The sequence below is a fragment of the Pleurodeles waltl genome, chromosome 3_1 (assembly GCF_031143425.1).
Source record: "Pleurodeles waltl isolate 20211129_DDA chromosome 3_1, aPleWal1.hap1.20221129, whole genome shotgun sequence".
Classification (NCBI taxonomy): domain Eukaryota; kingdom Metazoa; phylum Chordata; class Amphibia; order Caudata; family Salamandridae; genus Pleurodeles; species Pleurodeles waltl.
In genome coordinates, this window is record NC_090440.1 from 1786123414 (window position 1) to 1786143295 (window position 19882).

General features: G+C 44.8%; 1 protein-coding gene across 5 annotated transcripts in view; it reads left to right on the top strand.

Annotated features, from left to right (window-relative positions):
• The window catches only part of PGAP1 (post-GPI attachment to proteins inositol deacylase 1), a 764579-nt gene that overhangs the window by 208299 nt on the left and 536398 nt on the right, over positions 1–19882 (top strand). For all 5 annotated transcript variants that reach the window (XM_069225850.1, XM_069225846.1, XM_069225848.1 and 2 more), the window contains one exon: positions 12594–12669. In XM_069225850.1, the coding sequence (XP_069081951.1) occupies positions 12594–12669 (76 nt within the window). The remainder of the gene's footprint in view (positions 1–12593; positions 12670–19882) is intronic.

Consider the following 19882-nt stretch of genomic DNA (forward strand, 5'->3'; position numbering starts at 1 on the left):
GTTAAGTCTCTCTTACTATGCCAGAATTCTGATTATGCTAGAATTCAAACCCTACTACAGTAGCGTTTGAATGTTAGCAATTCCCACATTTTGTCACTATTCCACAGATCTACATACTTGGGCTGGAGGTAGCGCTAAGCAATAATTCCATGGTTGGAATGCGCTATGGAGTCTTTGCAAACCTACTACCTTGCATGTTATAGGGGTTTTTACCAGGTTTTCTCCAATCTTTTCCCATACTGAGAAGGGTGGGAAATTTACTTCTGACAAGGGCAGACATACATTCTTCCAGTGCTGGGGGGAAAAAGTGGTTGGAGGGAAAGTGAAACGCCCAACTGATTTTCGCGTGAGCAGATCAACACCTGCATATTTGCTCGTGCTAAAATGCAGTTCACAAATAATTTCTAGGAGTACGATTTCCTGACCTGCTTCTATAAATTAATGTGAATACATGAAATCTGTAAATCTGCACGAATGCAAGGAAATATATCATGGGTGCACTTGTGTGACTTTATTTAAGATCTGGACCCCAGATGAGTTCTTTAGTTAGCCAAGACCTGTTTGTCTTTATGAACATTCTGTCTCTCTCTCTTCCTATCTATGGCCTGTCTTCACTGCGAGTAACAGCATTCTGCTTTTTCACAAGAAGCATATCGGCACACAAAATAGTTTTGTTCAGAGCCAAAGATTACTGAGGCAATGTGTGCTTTTTGAGACCAAAGCATATTATTGCTTTTTTGCCAATGTTTGTAATGGTGAGGGCCTGGCAGCTCCCTCAACAATAAAGTTTTTCAAAAACTAGACACACATTGACAAAACCAAAAGGCGGACCACCTATATCAGGCCTACTGATTTTTGCCAATGATTGTTTATTTTCATGTTTCCCATAATCTTGTTGAAGCTAGTCGCACTGATTTTCCATTAGCAATAGTTTTCGGAAATACTAGCACGCATCAACACATTTTAGTGAATGATGCTTCAAAGAAATGGTTTCTTAAATTTCACATTAGTTTAAAGCAAAACTTTTTTTCTAGTTGCATTTTTGCGAATATTTATTTTGAAAACAAAGACTCAATCTTACATTTCAAGCTTCTGCAAATATTTGCATCTAAACAGAGCATTCTGGAAGCATTATATGTTGCTTCATATTGTTAAACCTTGCAAACGCCTGTACACATTTTTATACTGGGACCGCTGTCAGTAGTGCAGTCCGAGCTTTTAAGATTTCCTTAAAGCGCTCACCCTAATAATAAAGGATTTGCATTACTGAACCATAAATACAAGTTCAAACAGCACTAACATGTGGATACAAATATTTCTTGAACTGCAGACAAAGCCCTTCTTTTATCCATAATGTGGTACTGTAAACTGGCAGGCAAAAGATTTGTGCTGCAGGGGGGTGAGCCTACTTGTCCAAAAGACAAAATAAACATGAAACATTGTTGTCCTTGACCCCAAACTATATGTCCTGGTAGTGGGGCTATAGGAATTCCACACCCTTGCCCCCTCCCTTAACACTTCTCTGCCCTCTCGCCTGCACCTTAGATTGGAATAGTGGCTGTGGAGAATTATTGTTCTTCATTTATACGGCACTTGTCATCTTTTTTTTTTTAATAAAGATTTTCTGTAAAACATAACATTTTCTGTAAAACATAACAATCTCAGCTCTATCCTTCTTACATAAAAGTTCAAAAGCAAATCAGCATAACAGCCTTTGGACAAATACAACAACAGCTTCAGAGCAATACTAGTCCATTTGAAATCAGAACATGCATGTATGTGTCCCCTATTTGAGAGTGCCACCCACCGCAAATAACCCAATATTTTGTCAAACTTCTAGGGGCACCCTCTGATCTTATATACCTCCCTTTTCCATGCAGACCAATGGCCCATTCCTCTCCTCCATTCTCACAGTGAGCACACTTCTTTGAAACCCCACCTGCGCATTATGTACCTTTTAACCAATATGCAACCCGGCCCCAGCAGAACCCAGTGATCTCCACTCCCTCCCCATTCCTCTTTTAGGACCATCCTAGGAGCAAGATGAACTGTTCTACTCCGCTCCATCTGCAAGGAGTGTTCAACCTGTGACCATCATTTTTTGATCAGTGGGTATCCCCAAACCATATCCCCTCTCCACCAAACATCTAGTGCCATTTGGGTTGGGCCTACTGTCCATTCTCCACAGTCTCATAGGTGTATAATGTACACTTTTGAGATATTTAAATTGGATCAGTTAAAGGCAGTTCAACATAGCCAGCACCCGCAGGAGCATCCTGGATTCCCTCCATTTGTCCTCATCAAGGTCTCTTAAATCACTCTGCAGTGCGTCGCTTTGAGTGGTTAGGGCATCAGGGACATTAAGTATGAGGGATCTGTGCATTCTCAATGTGCCCTGACACCCCATTGATCCCAGCATTAACTTTGACTCCAAGGAACTGAACTCCGTCAAGGCTTCTGGAAGAATCCGAAGGGGGTCTAGCATGTGTCTCAAGTGTAAAAAAAAAAGAAAAGAAAAAGAATTATTGTGAGTAACGTAAATTAACTTCCCTCTTCAGTGCTTCAAAGCACTTCGTATACTGACATGATCAGACATCTCCTAATCTAGAGATGCCTATGTAATCCCATCCTGTAAAATTTCAGGTAGTGCTGGGGCTCTACAGTCAATCTCCTACCCATAGCGGTGTTTCCAGTGTGTGTTCTTTTACTAGTTAATATGGGCAGTGCTCCCTGCTGCACCCTCAACATGCATGGTGTCCATGATGTCTGGTAATGTAGGTGTGTTTTTAGATCCATATAAAGAGGGAAGAATTCATTCCCCAAGGAACTCTAACTTGTGTTGTTGAGCTGGGTTATCTGTAGCTCCAATTAATCAATCATTGACCATAGTTAACTGTACTGTAGCCCCTACAACCCTCTCATACAGCTGCATAAAACGCTGGTTGAAGGAAACTCTAGCTTGATCCTCTGCTTAGAGCTCAGAGAAAGTTCCTGTTAGCTGTTCGAATGCTTTGGAGAGTAGGGGCAATGACCTCAAAGAGAAGATTCTATAAGACATATTACAATCGGGGAACAGAATAATTTTGTACAAAATGATTCTGCCTTTGATAGATAACAGTAAGAGAGTCCATCACCTCACGTTCTGACTGCTTCATTCCAGTATTGGGACAATATTGACGTCCTTTTTTCCCCAGGCACTATGACAAAGCAATATAGAGGGAGAGGATGTGGTGTAATGGCCTGAGCTGCTGACTTTGGAGCTGGGGGAACCAGGTTTGAGTCTAGGCATCGGCATTGGCATCAGCGCCGCATCCTGTGTTACCTGTGCCTACAATTCAGCACCTTGAGACCCTTACAGTTGGTTTGCTGTGCTTTACAAATCCTGGATTTATTTATTTATATATCTTCAAGTACCTAAATTTGACTGTGTGAAGTAGTAGCTGAGATAACCTCCCTTGATTTTTCACTTCCCCTTTGTGCCACAACAGACGTGTTCCAGTTAACCCTATTCTGACCCATAGAGTTCAAGAATTTCCATTATCTGGTCTCCAGTCAGGGTTGGGTCTTGTAAAAAAACAGTAGTACGTCATCTACATAAAATATGTGGTCTTCTGTCCCCTCTCGCCATTCAAATTCATCAATCAATCAGGAATTTGTAAAGCGCACTACTAACGCGTGAGGGTGTCAAGGTACTGAGGAGGGGGGAGGAAGGAAGGGGAGATGCTGCTACTGCTCAAACAGCCAGGTCTTGAGAAATTTCCTTAAGGTAAGGAGGTCTTCGGTCTGGTGCAGGTGGGTGGGAAGAGTGTTCCACGTTTTGCCGGTGAGGTGCGAGAATGATCTACCGCTGGTTGTAGTTCTGCGTACGTGTGGGACGGTCGCGAGGACGAGGTTGGCTTAGCGGAGATGCTGGGTCGGGGTGTAGAAGGAGAGCCGTCTGTTGAGGTATTCTGGTCCGGTGTTGTGCACTGCTTTGTGAGCGTGGGTGAGGAGTTTGAAGGTGATTGTCTTGTTGAATGGGGCCAGTGCAGGTTTCTCAGGTGGTCTGTGATGTGGCAGTGGCGGAGGATGTCCAGGATGAGGTGTGCGGAGGCGTTCTGGATGCATTGCAGCCTCTTCTGGAGTTTGACCGTGGTTCTTGCGTAGAGGGCATTGCCGTAATCCAGTTTGCTGCTTACGAGGCCTTGGGTGACTGTTCCTCTGGTTTCGTTGGGTATCCATTTGTAGATCTTTCAGAGCATGCGGAGGGTGTTGAAGCAGGAGGAGGAGATGGCATTGACTTGCTGGGTCATGGATAATAAGGAGTCTAAGATGAATCCTAGGTTGTGTGCGTGGTTGGTGGGAGTTGGAGCAGCTCCGAGAGTGGCATGCCACCAGGAGTCATCCCATACGGAGGGGTTGGAGCCGAAGATTAGGACTTCGGTCTTGTAGGAATTTAATTTGAGGCAGCTGCTCTTCATCCATTCTGCGATGGCCTTCAGTCCTTCTTGGAGGTTTGTCTTGGTGGAGTCCTTGGTGCGGGAGAGGATCAGCTGGGTGTCGTCTGCGTATGAGATGATGTTGAGGTTGTGGGATCGGGCGATGTTAGCGAGCGGGTTCATGTAAACGTTGAAGAGGGTAGGGCTGAGGGACGAACCCTGGGGTACACTGCAGAGGATTTCGGTGGCCTCCGAGCGGAATGGGGGAGGCGGACTCTCTTGGTTCTGCCTGTGAGAAAGGAGGTGACCCAGTCCAGGGCTTTGTCGCGGATTCCTGCATTGCTGAGGCGTGAGCGTAGGGTGTGGTGGCAGGCGGTGTCAAACGCAGCCGAGTGGCCCAGGAGGATGAGGGCTGTGGTTTCGCCATTGTCAAGTATGGTTCTGATGTCATCAGTGGCGGCGATGAGGGCAGTTTCGGTACTGTGGTTGCTGCGGAATCCGGATTGGGAAGGGTCCAGGGTGCAGCTCTCCTCAAGGAAGCGGCTGGTTAGTTGTCTGTTGACAGCCTTACCGATTATTGTTGCCAAGAAGGGGAGCAGGGAGCTAGGCCGGAGGTTCTTGAGGTCCTTTGGGTCCGCCTTGGGTTTTTTGAGGAGGGTGTTGATCTCAGCGTGTTTCCAGCTCTCTGCAAAGGTGGCGGACTCGAAGGAGCTGTTGATGATCCTCTGTAGTTGGAGTGCGATGATGGAGCTTGCTTTGTTGAGGATGTTGTGAGGGCAGGGGTCAGAAGGAGAGCCGGAGTGGATGGTGTTCATGATTTTGATGGTGTTGTTGTCGTTGACGGCGGTCCAGGAGAGCAGGAGGTTGGTCAGAGGTGAATCTGTGGTGTTGGTGATTGCCCCGGGGGGTCTGGGTGCTGAAGCTGTCGTGGATGTCTGCAATCTTGCAATGGAAGTAGGAGGCTAGGGAGTCGCAGAGGTCTTGGGATGGCGGGATGTCATTGGCGTTGGCGTTGCAGCTGGGGTTGGAGAGTTCCTTCACAACGTTGAAGAGCTCCTTGTGGCTGTGTGCGTTGTTGTTGATTCGGTCTTTGAAGGTGGTTCTGTTGGCGGCTCGGATGAGTTGGTGCAGATGATGTTTTTGAAGGCTGTGTGGTTGTCCAGAGTCTGATCTTGGTGCCACTTTCTTTCTAGTCTTCGGCAGGTTTGCTTAGATTCGTGGAGGTCGACAGTAAACCAGAAGGCCTTTCTGTTGGTGCGTCTGTTGGAGGGATTCTTGATTGGGGCAAGAGTATTGGCACAGGTGTCGACCCATTGCCTGAAGTTACGGGCAGCTGGATCAGTGTAGGTGGTGTGGATGGGTGGGTTCCCGGAGAGGGTCGCGATAAGTTGGTTTTCAGTGACCTTGTTCCAACTGCGTGGGGGATCCGTTGTGGGTGGTGGTGTGTTGTGGGTTTCTTGAAGGAGAAATTCATGCACCATCCTGTCTCTTTTTAGCTACAGTAAACAGTAGTGGTGAAAGTGGACACCCCTGCCTTGTGTCCCTCTCAATAGGAAAGGGATCAGACAGCTCACCAATATCCCTCAGCCAATGGGGACTTGTAAAGAGTCTTAACACATGCTTCAAACTAAGGACCTCAAGTCATCTTAATTAGCACCTGACATAAAATGTCCCAGTCAACAAAATCAAAGTTCTTTTCAAAATCTAATAGGCCAAGGGTCGTTCTTAATAAGCCTACCAGCAAATGCCAGGTGCCCTTGTCATATGCAGCACTTGGTGTCCAAGCCATTTTCGTCCATATGCATTAGTGGTTGTATTACCTTGGCCAACCTGTCTACAAAGATCTTGATGAGTTCTTCATTTCTATGCTGAGCAACAAAATAGGCTGGTATGAAAAGAGTAAGTCTGGGGGACCTTCCCTGTTTAGCAATTACTACAATAGTAGTTTCTCATTGGTCTTGCTGCAAGCTTCGGTTCACAGTAGCAAAGCTGAACAGCACCTGCAAGTGAGGAGATATCAGAGAGGCAAATCTCTTCAAAAGATTCTGCTGGGAAACTATTTGGTCCTGGTGTTTCTCCAGAGTTTAGGCCTCCTGTTGCTTCAGGAATTTCCTTAGCCATAATGGGCAGGTGTAGGGTTTGCCTGCTGTGAGACCTGCAACTGCCTGACAGATAGGTCTGTGAGCAAGGGGTCCTTTTGCCCATTCTTTGGTGTCTCGCACCTGGTGTAAATGGTTGTGTTGTATGTGGCAGAGGTTTCTGCAATACCCCTGGCATCTGTCACCTTTCATCCAGCCATACCACAAATAACTGGTATCACAATTGGGTATCTTTCTGTGGTTTCCAACTAGTAGACCAGCCTACCCGCCTTGTCCACAGGCTTGTACAGCCTACCTTAGGCAGCCATCCACATATGTCAAGCCATATCCATATCATGGCACCTCAACTGATACCTAACCAGCTCAAGCTCTCTCAGGAGGGGCACCTGATTCCTGTAACCCAGTCTCTCTTACAGCTGTGTGGAATGAGTTTCAAGTTTAATCTTTTCAGCCTCCCTCCTCTTACCCTAAACATGGCTCTCCCTTGTATCACAGCCTCAAATATCGCCCTGATTGTGAGTGGCGAGTGCACTGAGCGCCTAATAAGTATTCCTCTAGATCGCTCTTTAGATCTTCAACCAAGTTGTGTTGAGAAGCCACCATGACCCCAAGGGTGGTCTGATGCTCCATAAAGATGGAGTTGGGCCAGCCAGTGGTCAGAGATTATCTTAGGCATGATGTCCGTCTGCCCTACATCTTGAGTATTGATTGCAGGGAGAAAAGAAAGGCTGATGTGTGAAAACAAGTTATGAACTGCAGAAGTGTGCCCTTTCTCCGTCATGCCCCATCCATCAGATTTAATTCAGCCCTAGCGGCTGCCAATTACGATAATCTATGGTTTTTTTGTGGAGATACTGTGCCATGTATTATTATCAGCATCCATGACAGCGTTAAACTTTCCGTCAATTACAAGTTTACCATGTGTGACACCAGGGAGATAAGATGCTTAACAGTGTTGTCTAACATGGTTGGGGTTCATATATAGAGGTGGGTGCAGTTTTGAACTTGTCTACCTAGTATGTCCAGCACCACCCTGTCCACCGTCATAGGAAAGGACCTTTGGAGAAGAATTGCCAGCTCCCTAGAACTTGTGGTAAAGCCCGCATAGAGTACTTGTTAAGAGCCATTACTGCCCAGGAAAGCACATTTAGTTCCCAAATGATGTTTCACTTGTTGTAGCAAAACCTACATGGAGCATGTCTTTTAATAAAGTGCATGACCTTCCATGCACAGGGTTACTTACTCCTGCATAGGGTTTTGCCTCTCCCCACACAAAGTGCTGCATAACCCCCTGTAGAGTGTCTGGGGCCAGGGAAGGAAAGGCAGGGACCTTCAAAGGCCTCTTTGAACTCTCCCCCACTTTAAAGGCACATTTGCGTATAAGTACTGGACCCCAAACCCTGATAATCAGAACTCTAGTGGAACAAAGGATATTCTGCCAGGAAGAAGGACTGCTGTGTTTCAAGGAGAGACTGCCACTCTGCATCTGCATTGCTGTGTTGGCCTACTGCTTACTGTATGCTCTGCTGTAGGAGGGACTGCCAATCTGCTGCTTGCTTTGCTGTGTTGGCCTGCTGCTTGCCTGTGAGAAGGACTGGATCTGTTCTTTATATCCTTGAACCCAAGATTCTCCACAGGCTTGTTGGCTTGTCTCCTGTTCTCCTGTAGTTTCAGAGACATCAAAGGCTGACTGCAACTCTCCTAGTGCTGCTGGACTCTGCCATCTGTGAGTCCTACCCTTGTCTTAGGGGCACCCTCCAGTCCTGGGCCTCAGAAGTGGGTTCTGCAGCTGATTTCTGCAAAACTCAATGCATTGTGCCCTCGACAATTTGCTCCATCAAAGGTACTGTTTCCGCGGACTCTGCGTGGGTTCTGTAGCCAGTTTACCCTCCATTGCAGTCGGCCTGAACATAGGATTTGCATCACTCTCTTGAGCCCTCAAGTAACCTTTTGACTGCTAGTGTCTTCTAAGCACTGCTTTCACATTTAATCTTTAAAAATTCATATTTCGACTTCTGCTTATTAGATTTTTGTTGTTTTGGTCCTGTTTTAGTCTGATAAATATTCTCTATTTTTCTAAACTGGTGTGGACTCTTTTTGTGGTGCCTTTCACTGTGTTACTATATTTAAGTGTTGTATAATTACTTACACATTGCCTCTTAAGTTAAACCTGACTTCTCTGTACCAAGCTACCAGAGGGTGAGCACAGGTTTATTTAGGGTGTGTATCGGACTTACCCTGTCTCGGGTTGTGGTCCCTACTTGGACAGGGTGTATAATTCTGACAACTAGAGACCCAATTTCTAACACTCAGGGAATGAAAAGTATTGCTGTTGGACTTTAATTCTATAGTCCAGGAAGACCATCACTTTTGTTGCACCACATTGGAGGTTTCTCATATTTCCGGCTGCCTTCAGGAGTGCATCCCTGTCTGCAAAGTTAAAGAACTTGACAATAATGGGTAGCAGTGTGGCAGGCTCCAGGTCTCAATGTGCTTATTCACCTATAAAGTACAGTGAAAGTTCTTCTTTCGGCATGAATGAGGTTAGCTAAGCCGTGATGGACTGAGTAGAGGAAGAATCTTATGTGCCCTCTGGGTCCCTCAAAACCCTAATATTGTTCTGTCTTGACCTCCACTCTCCATCCTCTGTCTGGTCCTCCAGTTGTCAAACAACCTTTTGGAGATGCCCATCTTTGGTTTGGTGTGTCTGGGGTGAATTATCGGCCTCTGTGATCTTACTTTTTGCACCGGTCATTCTGTCTACTGTATTCCAGAGGTCATACCGGAGCAAAGACAGATCAAAGCTCAGTTTGCCTATCTTCCCTTCTAGTGACTACCGACAGTCCTGAATTGCCTGCAAGATGGTGGACATGGCATCTAATGTCAGACCTTCTTCCAGAAACTACGATCTGCTGCCACATTGGACCTCGTGAACCTCTGGATCTTGCCCTGTGGAGGTTGCAACATGTATGTCCATGCCTATCACTGCTGTATGCACCAATCACAATCTCACACAAACTGTGCACCCCCTTGCTGCTCTTTGTGCTTCTGCTGAAAGCAGATAGAGTGTGATGCAGGGGAAGACTGCATGGCGGTATGCTCCAGCCACTTTTTCCCCCCTTACATTCTCCAGGCCGTCAACTCCTAGCTACAACGGGGTTTGCCAAGGGACCAGGCAGATGAGCACTGTGGGCCACTTGAGTGTCTCCGAAATAGAACAGAAGCTCAATGGTTCACTCATGTATTTTCTGCCCTCCGTGTCCTCTACATACACCATACTCTAGGGAAAGTGAGTGCTCCACTGCTCTGCAACCCTGGCACTCCAGAACTGTGGATAGTCTCTTCTTGCATAGTCCTTCCCCAAATCATACTGTGGGCCTGCTGCCTTCACGGCCCATTGGTCCAAGGCCACAGTGGGCCCTAACTCTGCTGCTCCCCCTAGCACTCTTACAAGTATTTCTTGTGGGGGTGGGCCAGTGAGACACACAGGTGCTCCCCCCCCCACCACTGCCCAAGGCCCTTGGATATCTCTATGCAGCTCCGTGCTCCCTCTCAGCTAACTGCTTGGGTCACCGGCAGCCCCCAGGTTGCCCAGCTAAGTGCTTCAGTGCCACATCTTAACTTGCTTAACCTTCTCTCCCTCCAACAGCCCTCTGCGCCCAACGCATGCAGGTTCCACCTAAGCAGGGCATGAGGCTGGCAGACAGATTGCCTTTTTAGCCCTGTGTTATCCGATATATTTTGTATGTATGACATAGTTACTTATAGGAGTTTTCAGCCACACCTCATCCATTTGTCTATGGTTGTGTCACTCACGTTTTTCTCCGACCCAGTCAAGCATGCATCAAGAGACAGTAAGCCAGCTCATTTCAGTCATTGGCTGACTTCACTAAGAGTTATGTAAAAAGAACAAATGATGGACGGAATGCAGAGCAAATCAAACATTCACCCACATTCACAAAGATATCTTGGTTTAATCCATTGATTTTTTATTTTTTTTGCTCACCACGCCACCCCAGGTTGGACCCAGTCTTATGCAAATCAATCTTGACCCTGTTCCTAATGGGAACAGTCCAGCCTGAACTACCAAGCCAGGTCCTCCCTGGACCGGAAACAAGCATCCTAGGACCGGTTTCAGGGTATCATCCTTCATCAGCTAGGCTAGCTTGAATCCAGTGGCTCAGTGAGCACTGGACCCACAACTAGGCATACCCTTCCCACTTGGGGCGACAAATGCAAAAAGAATAGATGAGGGACGGAATGCAGAGCAAATCAAACATTCACCCCGTCACAAAGATCTGGGTTTAATCCATCGTTTTTTTGCTCACCACGCCACCCCAGGTTGGACCCAGCCATATGCAAATCAGTCTTGACCCTGTACCTCATGGGAACAGTCCAGCCCGAACTGCCAAGCCAGGTCCTCCCTGGACCGGAAACATTCATCCTAGGACAGGTGTCAGAGTATCACCATTCATCAGCCAGGCTAGCTTGAATCTAGAGGCGCAGTGAGCACTGGACCCACGTCTGGGCATGCCCTTCCCACTTCGGGCGACAAATGCAAAAAGAACAGATGATGGACGGAATGCAGAGCAAATCAAACATTCACCCCCAGTCACAAAGATCTGGGTTTAATCCATCATTTTTTTTTTTTTGCTCACCACACCACCCCAGGTTGGACCCAGCCATATGCAAATCAGTCTTGACCCTGTCCAGCCCGAACTGCCAAGCCAGGTCCTCCCTGGACTGGAAACAAGCATCCTAGCACCGGTTTCAGGGTATCACCCTTCATCAGCTAGGCTAGCTTGAATCCAGTGGAGCAGTGAGCACGGGCACACGTCTGGGCATACCCTTCCCACTTGGGGCAACAAATGCAAAAAGAACAGATGATGGACGGAATGCAGAGCAAATCAAACATTCACCCCAGTCACAAAGATCTGGGTTTAATCCATTGTTTTTTTGCTCACCACGCCACCCCAGGTTGGACCCAGCCATATGAAAATTAGTCTTGACCCTGTTCCTCATTGGAACAGTCCAGCCCGAACTGCCAAGCCAGGTCCTCCCTGGACCAGAAACAAGCATCCTTATACAACTTATACCAACAATGACGGCTCTTCTATAGGCTCCCAGGTTTGCGCAGTATAGACGGTGAAGCGTAGATGATTGTGGTGAAAAAGTGGGCACCGTCCATTTGCCCAGGATCAGATGCTGCTTTCTAAATTACTGGTACTGAGAACATCTCTGATACAATTACCTCTGTCCTATGAGAGATATGACTTTGAAAGGCCCTATGGGTCCGCATGCCCTTTGTGCTTCAGGCCATTGGCACTCAACAAGTATTTCATTATCAGGGCTCACCGTTTGTGCCCACCAGGACATAAGTATCTTAGCAGTACTGCTACTGAGTACGGTTGGGTTCTGCCAGAAGGGGTCTGCATTTGAACCTTTCTAGGCCTTTGCATTTGTGTGATTTGATGGGTGAAATGGAGCTCTGCTGACTCACCTCATCCACCCGAGGCAAACCGTGTTTTATGGAATGCTTCAGTCCTAGACCTCTGTCTAGCTCCCTTGGACTGTGGCATGGTGGGGACTCTCAATGCCCTCCCTGCGTGGAGAGAATGTTGGTCAGTAGGCTGAGCCTTCTTCATCCCTTAACAACTGGGCACAAGCAGAGGTCCATCTTGTTTATATTCATGCACTCACTCATCTCCAACCTTCCCTCACCTACTACCTCACATTCACTCACCCACATTATGCATTCCACCCACACCTATTCACCCACCCAGACATGGAGCCACCTAATGCACTCACCTGCCCATCCACACAAACCCACCCACCCATTAACGTTCACCAATAAAGAACTGTTTTGAATTTGCCAGTTCTTATTTAATCGTGTTACCAGAACGATTTTAGTGCCATTTTAGTAAGATAATACAAGTTAACGTCTTGTTTTTATCAATTTTTTTAATCCAGTTTATTGAATCAGCTCTACCGTTGCCTGTGACCTGAAGATCTTAAATCCTAATCTTTCTTTCCGGATTAGTTAGTGCAACCCGGTAACATGTTATTTGTATTGCAGTTTACTACAGAATGTGAATTCTTTAATGAGGACTCCAGATCTCTGCAACTACCAGTGACGCACGTTCTTTCGTTCGGTATGTACGCCTTCATTTTGAACTCACTTATTTACATTCTTTTTTATGAAGAAAAAATAGGCCTAGGTGTACGTGCTGGGGATGAACATGGCACTCATTTGCAGTGGGCCCCACTAATACACTGGAGTGGGGGAAGAACTGAGGCTGAAGTTACCATACAGATGCCCTGAATGTGTAAGCTCAAATGCATGCCCCACTCACACCACAATTTAGTACTGACCCTACTGTTTTCATGTTCACATTAGTTGCGTTAACAGTTTAAAAGGTAACACATAGGATGATAGCAAATGATGTAAGATCAAAGTGGAACGATGGCTGAAAGACCAGGCAAACATAACCTGATGCACTGTATATATTAGTCACCTATATTGAGCCCGGCAGAGCCATGACACAATTATGTTACTGTATATAAGCCAATTGTAATGCATATGCTTGAATTGGTACCAGGAACTGAAGGGCACTACACTATGATGATTGTAATTACTCAAATAAAAATAAAAATAAACGTTTAAAAAAAAAAATAGGTACGTCGTTGTTGGCCCGAATAATAACCAAAATAGTAAATAAAACATATAAATAAAGTGAGATAATTGTAACCAGAATTAGCATAATCAGAAAAAAAACAAGAGATTAAGGGGCATATGTACGAACACTTTTTCCCATAGACACAGAATGGGTAAAAACCTTTGCGACATCTGGCCCAAAGTGCCTGTATTTTCAAAAGAAGAAGACGAGAAATAGATAGTTATTGATGACGCAAAATGCATCTGGTCCAGTGTGTATGCATTTGAATTGTTTATATGGTTGGTGCTCTGTGGGCCTTTATAATGCTAACCCTCTATCTTGTTGTCCTTTCGGTAATCATACAACATGATCCGAATTTGAACGGCCAGTCACTGCTATGTCCTCTCCAAAAAGTATTCCAAAACAAGTCTTTAATGTGACTCTTAAAAACTCCATACACAGTCATTCAGCCAATGCATTTTGTTCCACAGTTGGAATTTCTTCAAGGCTAGAACTGCTGTGTTGTTTGGATGATCATCAGTATGTGTCATAATGTATGCAATCTGTTTAATATTCCAGTGGGGCTGCCAGATATAGTGCACAGTGTATATTCAGGGAAATGTAATTGCAAGCGTGTTCACACTATCCCTGTCTTCAAAGGGCTAGTGTTCACATAATCCCCACGCGGTGATTAGCCGTCGGGGATACTGGGCACTATCTGTGGCTTATACTTTATATTTGCCACTGGTGACCAGGGCATTGGGTACTATTGCACTGTATTTCTATACGAAAGTACTCCCTGTGTACTGCTGACTTGCCAATTGTGCAAGCAGCCAAGACTCACTTCTGGTGGTGATAGCAGGCTTATAATTCACACATAGTTTCACACAGTAAAATCAACGGCTAGCCCAACCTTTTTACGTATGAAAAGAGTAGGTCTTTATTTACATGTAAGATATACCTGGCTGTTAAAATGGACACAACACTGAAAACAGAAGAACCTTGCACTTCCTGGTGCCGAGGCACGACCCCAAACTTTCCTTAAGTCGAAGCAGCTTCACCGGGAAACCATTTTAAAAATGGCGCACTTCTTCATCAGGTTACTGTTGTGACCATTTTAATTAACGATGCAGTCAGCAGCTGCCTAAAAAGTGACGAGTAAGTGAGCTAAATGTGTTACTGCTGTCAAAACTGCTGAAATATTCCGACACACAAGTTTACATGTACACCGGTGGCACCAAACTGATTGTCAACTAAAGCTAAAACTAATGTCTCCAGGCTTCTCTGTGGTCAGGTGGTGGATGGCAGCCAAATATCTAAAGTTGAATCCTGCCAAAATGTAGCTGCGCATCGCAAAAAAATGACCGTGCCAAACGTAAACCAGACTGATTGTTAACAACCGCCCTCCTGAAAGTCACTGGAATGCTGGCGCGATGTTAGGAGTGATCCCTTAGCAGGGATTAGTCACCTGAGAGGGAACGTGAACCGATGGCAACAGAAAAGGCAGCCTTAACAGCTGTTCCAATTAAAGTCAAAATTCCAAAAGGGATTCTTAAGAATCTGAATCCACTCATACCCAGAGTCACCTTATTCTCTGCTAGCAGGAGGGAAAACCAGGTTTAGCACTGAGAAGGGGCAGGATACCTCATCCCTACATGGCAGCCACTCAAAGGGAGAACTAAGCTCCTGCAAGTGAAAGGAGGCTAGTGGCATTTTGTATGAGGGACTTCACCATTGATGTCTTTTGAGATATCATTGATGTTATCAAAGGTGTCATGTAACATGTAATGAGTGATGTATGTGAGGTCATGAGCAGCGCATGATGGGAGCACGTTATAATTTTCAACTTTCAGTGTTTTTTAGGTTTTGCTTTGTAACCATAACTACATTTTAACTGTGTTTTTTCAGTGAATTTTGGTGTTTTTAACATATGTCAAGATCTAGTTTAAACTCTAACTATAACATTACTTTAACCCTTGTTTTGTCTGTGCATTTCTGTGATGTTTTGATCCTACTCTTAATTGATTTTTTGTGCACCTTATCTCTGCTTATGTATTTTTGAAAAATGTTCACATAAGAGTAAAGAGACATTGTACTTCACACAACAGCGACTTACTTATAGTAGAAAAAATATAAGGAAACATTGCTAGAGCATGTCACCATATATATGCAGCAATCATATGTCATCTATTGTAATCAGTGCATCAGGCAGATGATAAGGGCAATCCTACATGTAGCTGACCTCTCAACAGTTCTGTTGAGGATACATAGCATTACGGGTATGCCAGAAGCCTATTCCCTATCAGTAGAGAAGGTGTCAGGAAAACTCAAGTCATAATTTTGCGATTGAGACAAATAGACCTTTAATGGGGCCCATATGGCTTTAGGTATAGAGTGAGGCGGCTGCATGTTTACAAATAATTTAGATCTGGTGTTGCAGGTCGTGACACTTCCGAGCCAGCTATTTTGCGTAGGAAGTGCCCTTTTATCCATCGTAAGGCTACCTCCCTCTTGGCTTGCAACGGTAAGAGCACAGTAAGATGCTTTGCTGATTTCAGATATTTTTCTACATAGCCCATGACCAGTGTATCTAGTGTACTTGGGATCTCGTAATCAACCATGTGCGCTATCGTAGCTAGTACCTCTCTTCAAAAGGACACAGCAGTCCCATGACAAATGTAAAAAAAATCAACCTAAGGATGCTGACAGGGAGTAAACTTGTGTGATCTGGTTTTGTCAAGTTTGTGGAATTTAGCAGGGGTATAATAGTGCAAAAAATGAGGATGCATTAGTTTATGTTTTTAATTGATAGAGATTGTCTCCTGCTGTGTTCCCACTTACGAATGTTCCATAGTTCTTTTAGATACTTCGTAGCCGGGATGCAACACATTGGGCGTTCACTCACACACTATATATGTGTGGGACCCATGCTCCATCATATGTCAACGTGAGCAGCTTAGTGAAGGGTACATATTCTTCAGATTCCTCTGGGAACTATAATTTGTGGTTTCCCATAGTTTGCCTTAACCTATGATATAGAACTATAGCTAGATTATTTGTTTAAACTTGTCCCAAAACAGTTGTTGAGTTATAGATAGTTTCTGCCGGGGCTGGGTCATTGGATGTCTCTGATGCATCTAAACAGTCCCTGCGATTTTGCACTGATGAAATGAAAGTTTACTCTTGTGCTAATCGCTTTTGCCCATATTGTGTGCTGATAGCGGGCAGGATACACTACCTCTGTTGCCACTAGGAACTCAGAGGTTGACTACAAGCCAGTCAGGGCGACTCGGCCATGAAGGTGCAGTGCACACTATCCTGTCGTAAGCGGGAGTGCCACAGTAATGTTAGGGTCAAGCAGGTACACTGCACGGCGTTAGGCAGCCAGGCCATTGGTTGCTCCAGCCACCCGCAGTTCACCAGCATCTGCCGTCCAGCTATTAGAACAATATAAACAGGACATGTTGGTGTTTTATGCACAGCATGCTATATGCATGGCGTAATACCCCCTATTGGGCTTAAGGGATAATATCAGTAGGAACAGTAACCATGTAGACAAAACCATCATCACACATGGTCCCAAATAGTGTAATATATTATCTGTTCCCAAAGGAACTCTTCACAAAACACTCAGGGGACTTTCATTTTAACCCCAAGTCTACAGCTAGCCCAAATGTGTCCCCAATTCCTCATCAGTATTAATCCCTTGAGGTACTATTGTTTTTATCTCAGTAATATATTAGGAATATATTAGGAATCCAGTAGGTGCAACCTTTTTACTCGATTTCCACCTTGTGGATTAAGTGGGGTTCCATCAATGCAAAAAAATCTCAGCTGATCCTTGTTGCTGTTCTGATTAGATTTGTTTGTGTTGATGTATCTGTGGGGTTTTCCTTCACTGTTGCTTTCATGTGTTCTAAAGTTCTACCTGTTGTTTAATGAATATAACTGCCTATGTAGAGCTTGTCACAGGAACATATTAGACAGTACATTATAAAATCAGATTTACAGTTCAAATTTTAGTGGTTCCTTGTGATTTAGGGCAACCTTGTATTTGGTATGTTGTTGGCTTCTTGCTATACTTACATGCTTTACATTTTGTACATGGAAAGAATCCCGCTTCCCTTGTAAAAGATTGTATATGGACAATGAGTAAGAAAAGACTATGAACCAAGTGGTCCTTCAGTGGCTGAGAGCTCTCCTATATGTAATCTATGGATGAGGTTTTAAGTTTTGTCTTATGTTCTCATCTTTGGGTAGAATTCTCCAATTCCTTTCCAGGATCTTATTTACACTTGCTGAATCGTTGGTAAATGTTGTGATGAATCTTATTTCTGTGTTGGGAGAGGTATGGTTTATGTCCTGCAAACATTTGCTTGAGAATAGTATTTGCTATTCTTAGTATGGGAGAAATGTTGATATGTCTTTTTTAGACAACTTTTATATAATTTTAATCTGTTTATAATAGGTCTAATAATGGATGATTTTGTAACTTGCTGTGTCTTTTAAATATTTGCTTGCCAAGTCAGAATAATGATTAAACAAAATAAAATTGAACTTCAACATGGGCTCCGTTTTATAAATATAGCGGTTCTACAGCTTCTCTATGGCCGCACTTCCATAAGAACTGCGGTAACAATGAGAAAATGTGAACAGATGGGAGATTAACTACTTCTGAGCAAAGGGTCATCCTGAATCTGGGAGATTCTTTAAGTTTCTTTCCTGGAAGCTTGAGGTGTGGACCAATGCTGTGAGCATGTATTACTCCTTAGCAGCTAAGCAGTATATTTCTGAGTGCCATAAACTCTTCTACCAGGGGTTGGTAGCCCTAACAGTGATTACTTGCAGTACAATGCCTACTTTTTGACTAAATGTGAATCAGCAGTCTAGGTTCTGTAGCTCCTGACCATCCTTTGTGCTTTGTTGTTATTGAAGATGGGCTAAGACGCAGCTGACTGGGTAATCTTCCCTTCAGTGGCTCGCACAAGACTTAGGTTTTAGTGCTAGCCTGTCTTTTCGGGCATGGCACAGAGGGTGATCCACAGGGCTCCTCTGTGGGCTGCATCTCCAAGCTCCTTCTTCTCATCTGTCTCTCACTTATACCAAACTGTGCTCTAAGTGTAGCTGATCAGCGCCTCATTTTATTTTTACTGAACAGAACTTCATTGTTGCCCTTGCACCAGGAATCCAAACTGAGCCCCATCCCATGCTCTGCAAATCAGCACACCTGCTGCAATGATTCTGTGCACTCTGCATGCACACTTAGCAGTTTAGAGCCAAAAGGACAGTGGATTACTGATGTAGTCCGCAAAGAAGCGGTGTTGCAAATAGTTCCGTAGATGCAGAGGAGTAACTGATCAATGTTGGCTGAGAGTTTTTAATGTTGCACTAGGGATTCCCAGTAGGAAAGGTGGAAGGAGTCGAATTATGTGGACTGTTTGATAAGCTTGGAAATGATCACCTTTTCTGCTTGCGACAAGGCAGTTTCTAAGGCCACTTATTTAGAGCAATGGATGATAAGTATGAACTTTGGACTCTGGGTGTGGTCACTCAGTAGGTACGTTTATATTCTGATCAAGAGGTCTAGATGTTGTGGGGTTTTTGAATGAGAAGGGACAGAAAGGGTGTGAAGTTTTGTTTAGTCTGGGCTGGCTCTGGATGGTTGTAAGGGCTTGTGGATTTCGAAAGAATAGATAAGAGGTCAGATGTTTCTGATGGATATTTGTAAGGATATTTGTAACTGCAGATTCCACATAACACAATACTACCCCTGAGCCAGACAGGATCCAGAAACTTTTCTTCAGCAGTGGTCATGTGTGCTGCTAGGTTTTGCCATGCAGCTCCATTTTGACGGTGTATTATACCAGAAGTGACTGAGCAGAGCACCACATACAAGCAATACCCTTGTGCACTGATTTCGGTTCTTTTCTTTCCACTCTTTCTGACGTGGATCCAGAGCTCTGCTCCCTATTTTGTCAGTCTTCTGACAAATTCTACATCGAATTCCAATGTGCTAGCTAACCATGTCCCCACCTAAACCTACACATTTCAAACCACGCTGCAACTGTAAAAAATAAATGTGAGTTACTTACTCGTACAAGGTATGCCTGGGCTTGGGCCATGACTCAAAGTTGTGTCATAAATGTGTCCTCGCACACCTGAAGACTGACTGGTACTGGGAGGCGAAGCTCCAACTCATGATCTAGGACTTGGTCCCACTCCTGAGGCTGTTGTCATGAGCGGTTAGCTGCACGCTAGAAGCCTTCCAGTCAGTCTAAGTTGAATTCCAAACACAAATATAAAAAAGGCAAGGCAGAACTCAAATCCTTTGCACCATTCTAAACATAAAGAAAAGGCGTTGAGGCTGTCAAGATACACCCTTGTAGGTCTCTTGTCACATAGGCAATTTCACAATTAATCCCAATGCACCTAGAGCTTCCTAGGCCATCTGTGAAGCCACAGCAGATTGAAGACTTTACAGAGGTCATGGTAGAGATTTATGATGTACTTCCACCTCCCTCTGGTGGGGTTTCCAACAGTGGATCATTCCTCAGCACTGTCTGATCCCGTAGGTCCCATCATGGGCCCCCGTACTGAGTCCGATACAAGCTTCCACTCTGGCTCCAAGGCCTGTTTGGGCTCCTAACACATCGATACTGGAACAAATGCCACCTTTGCTGTAAGAAGATCCATTGTCGATTCCAGTGAC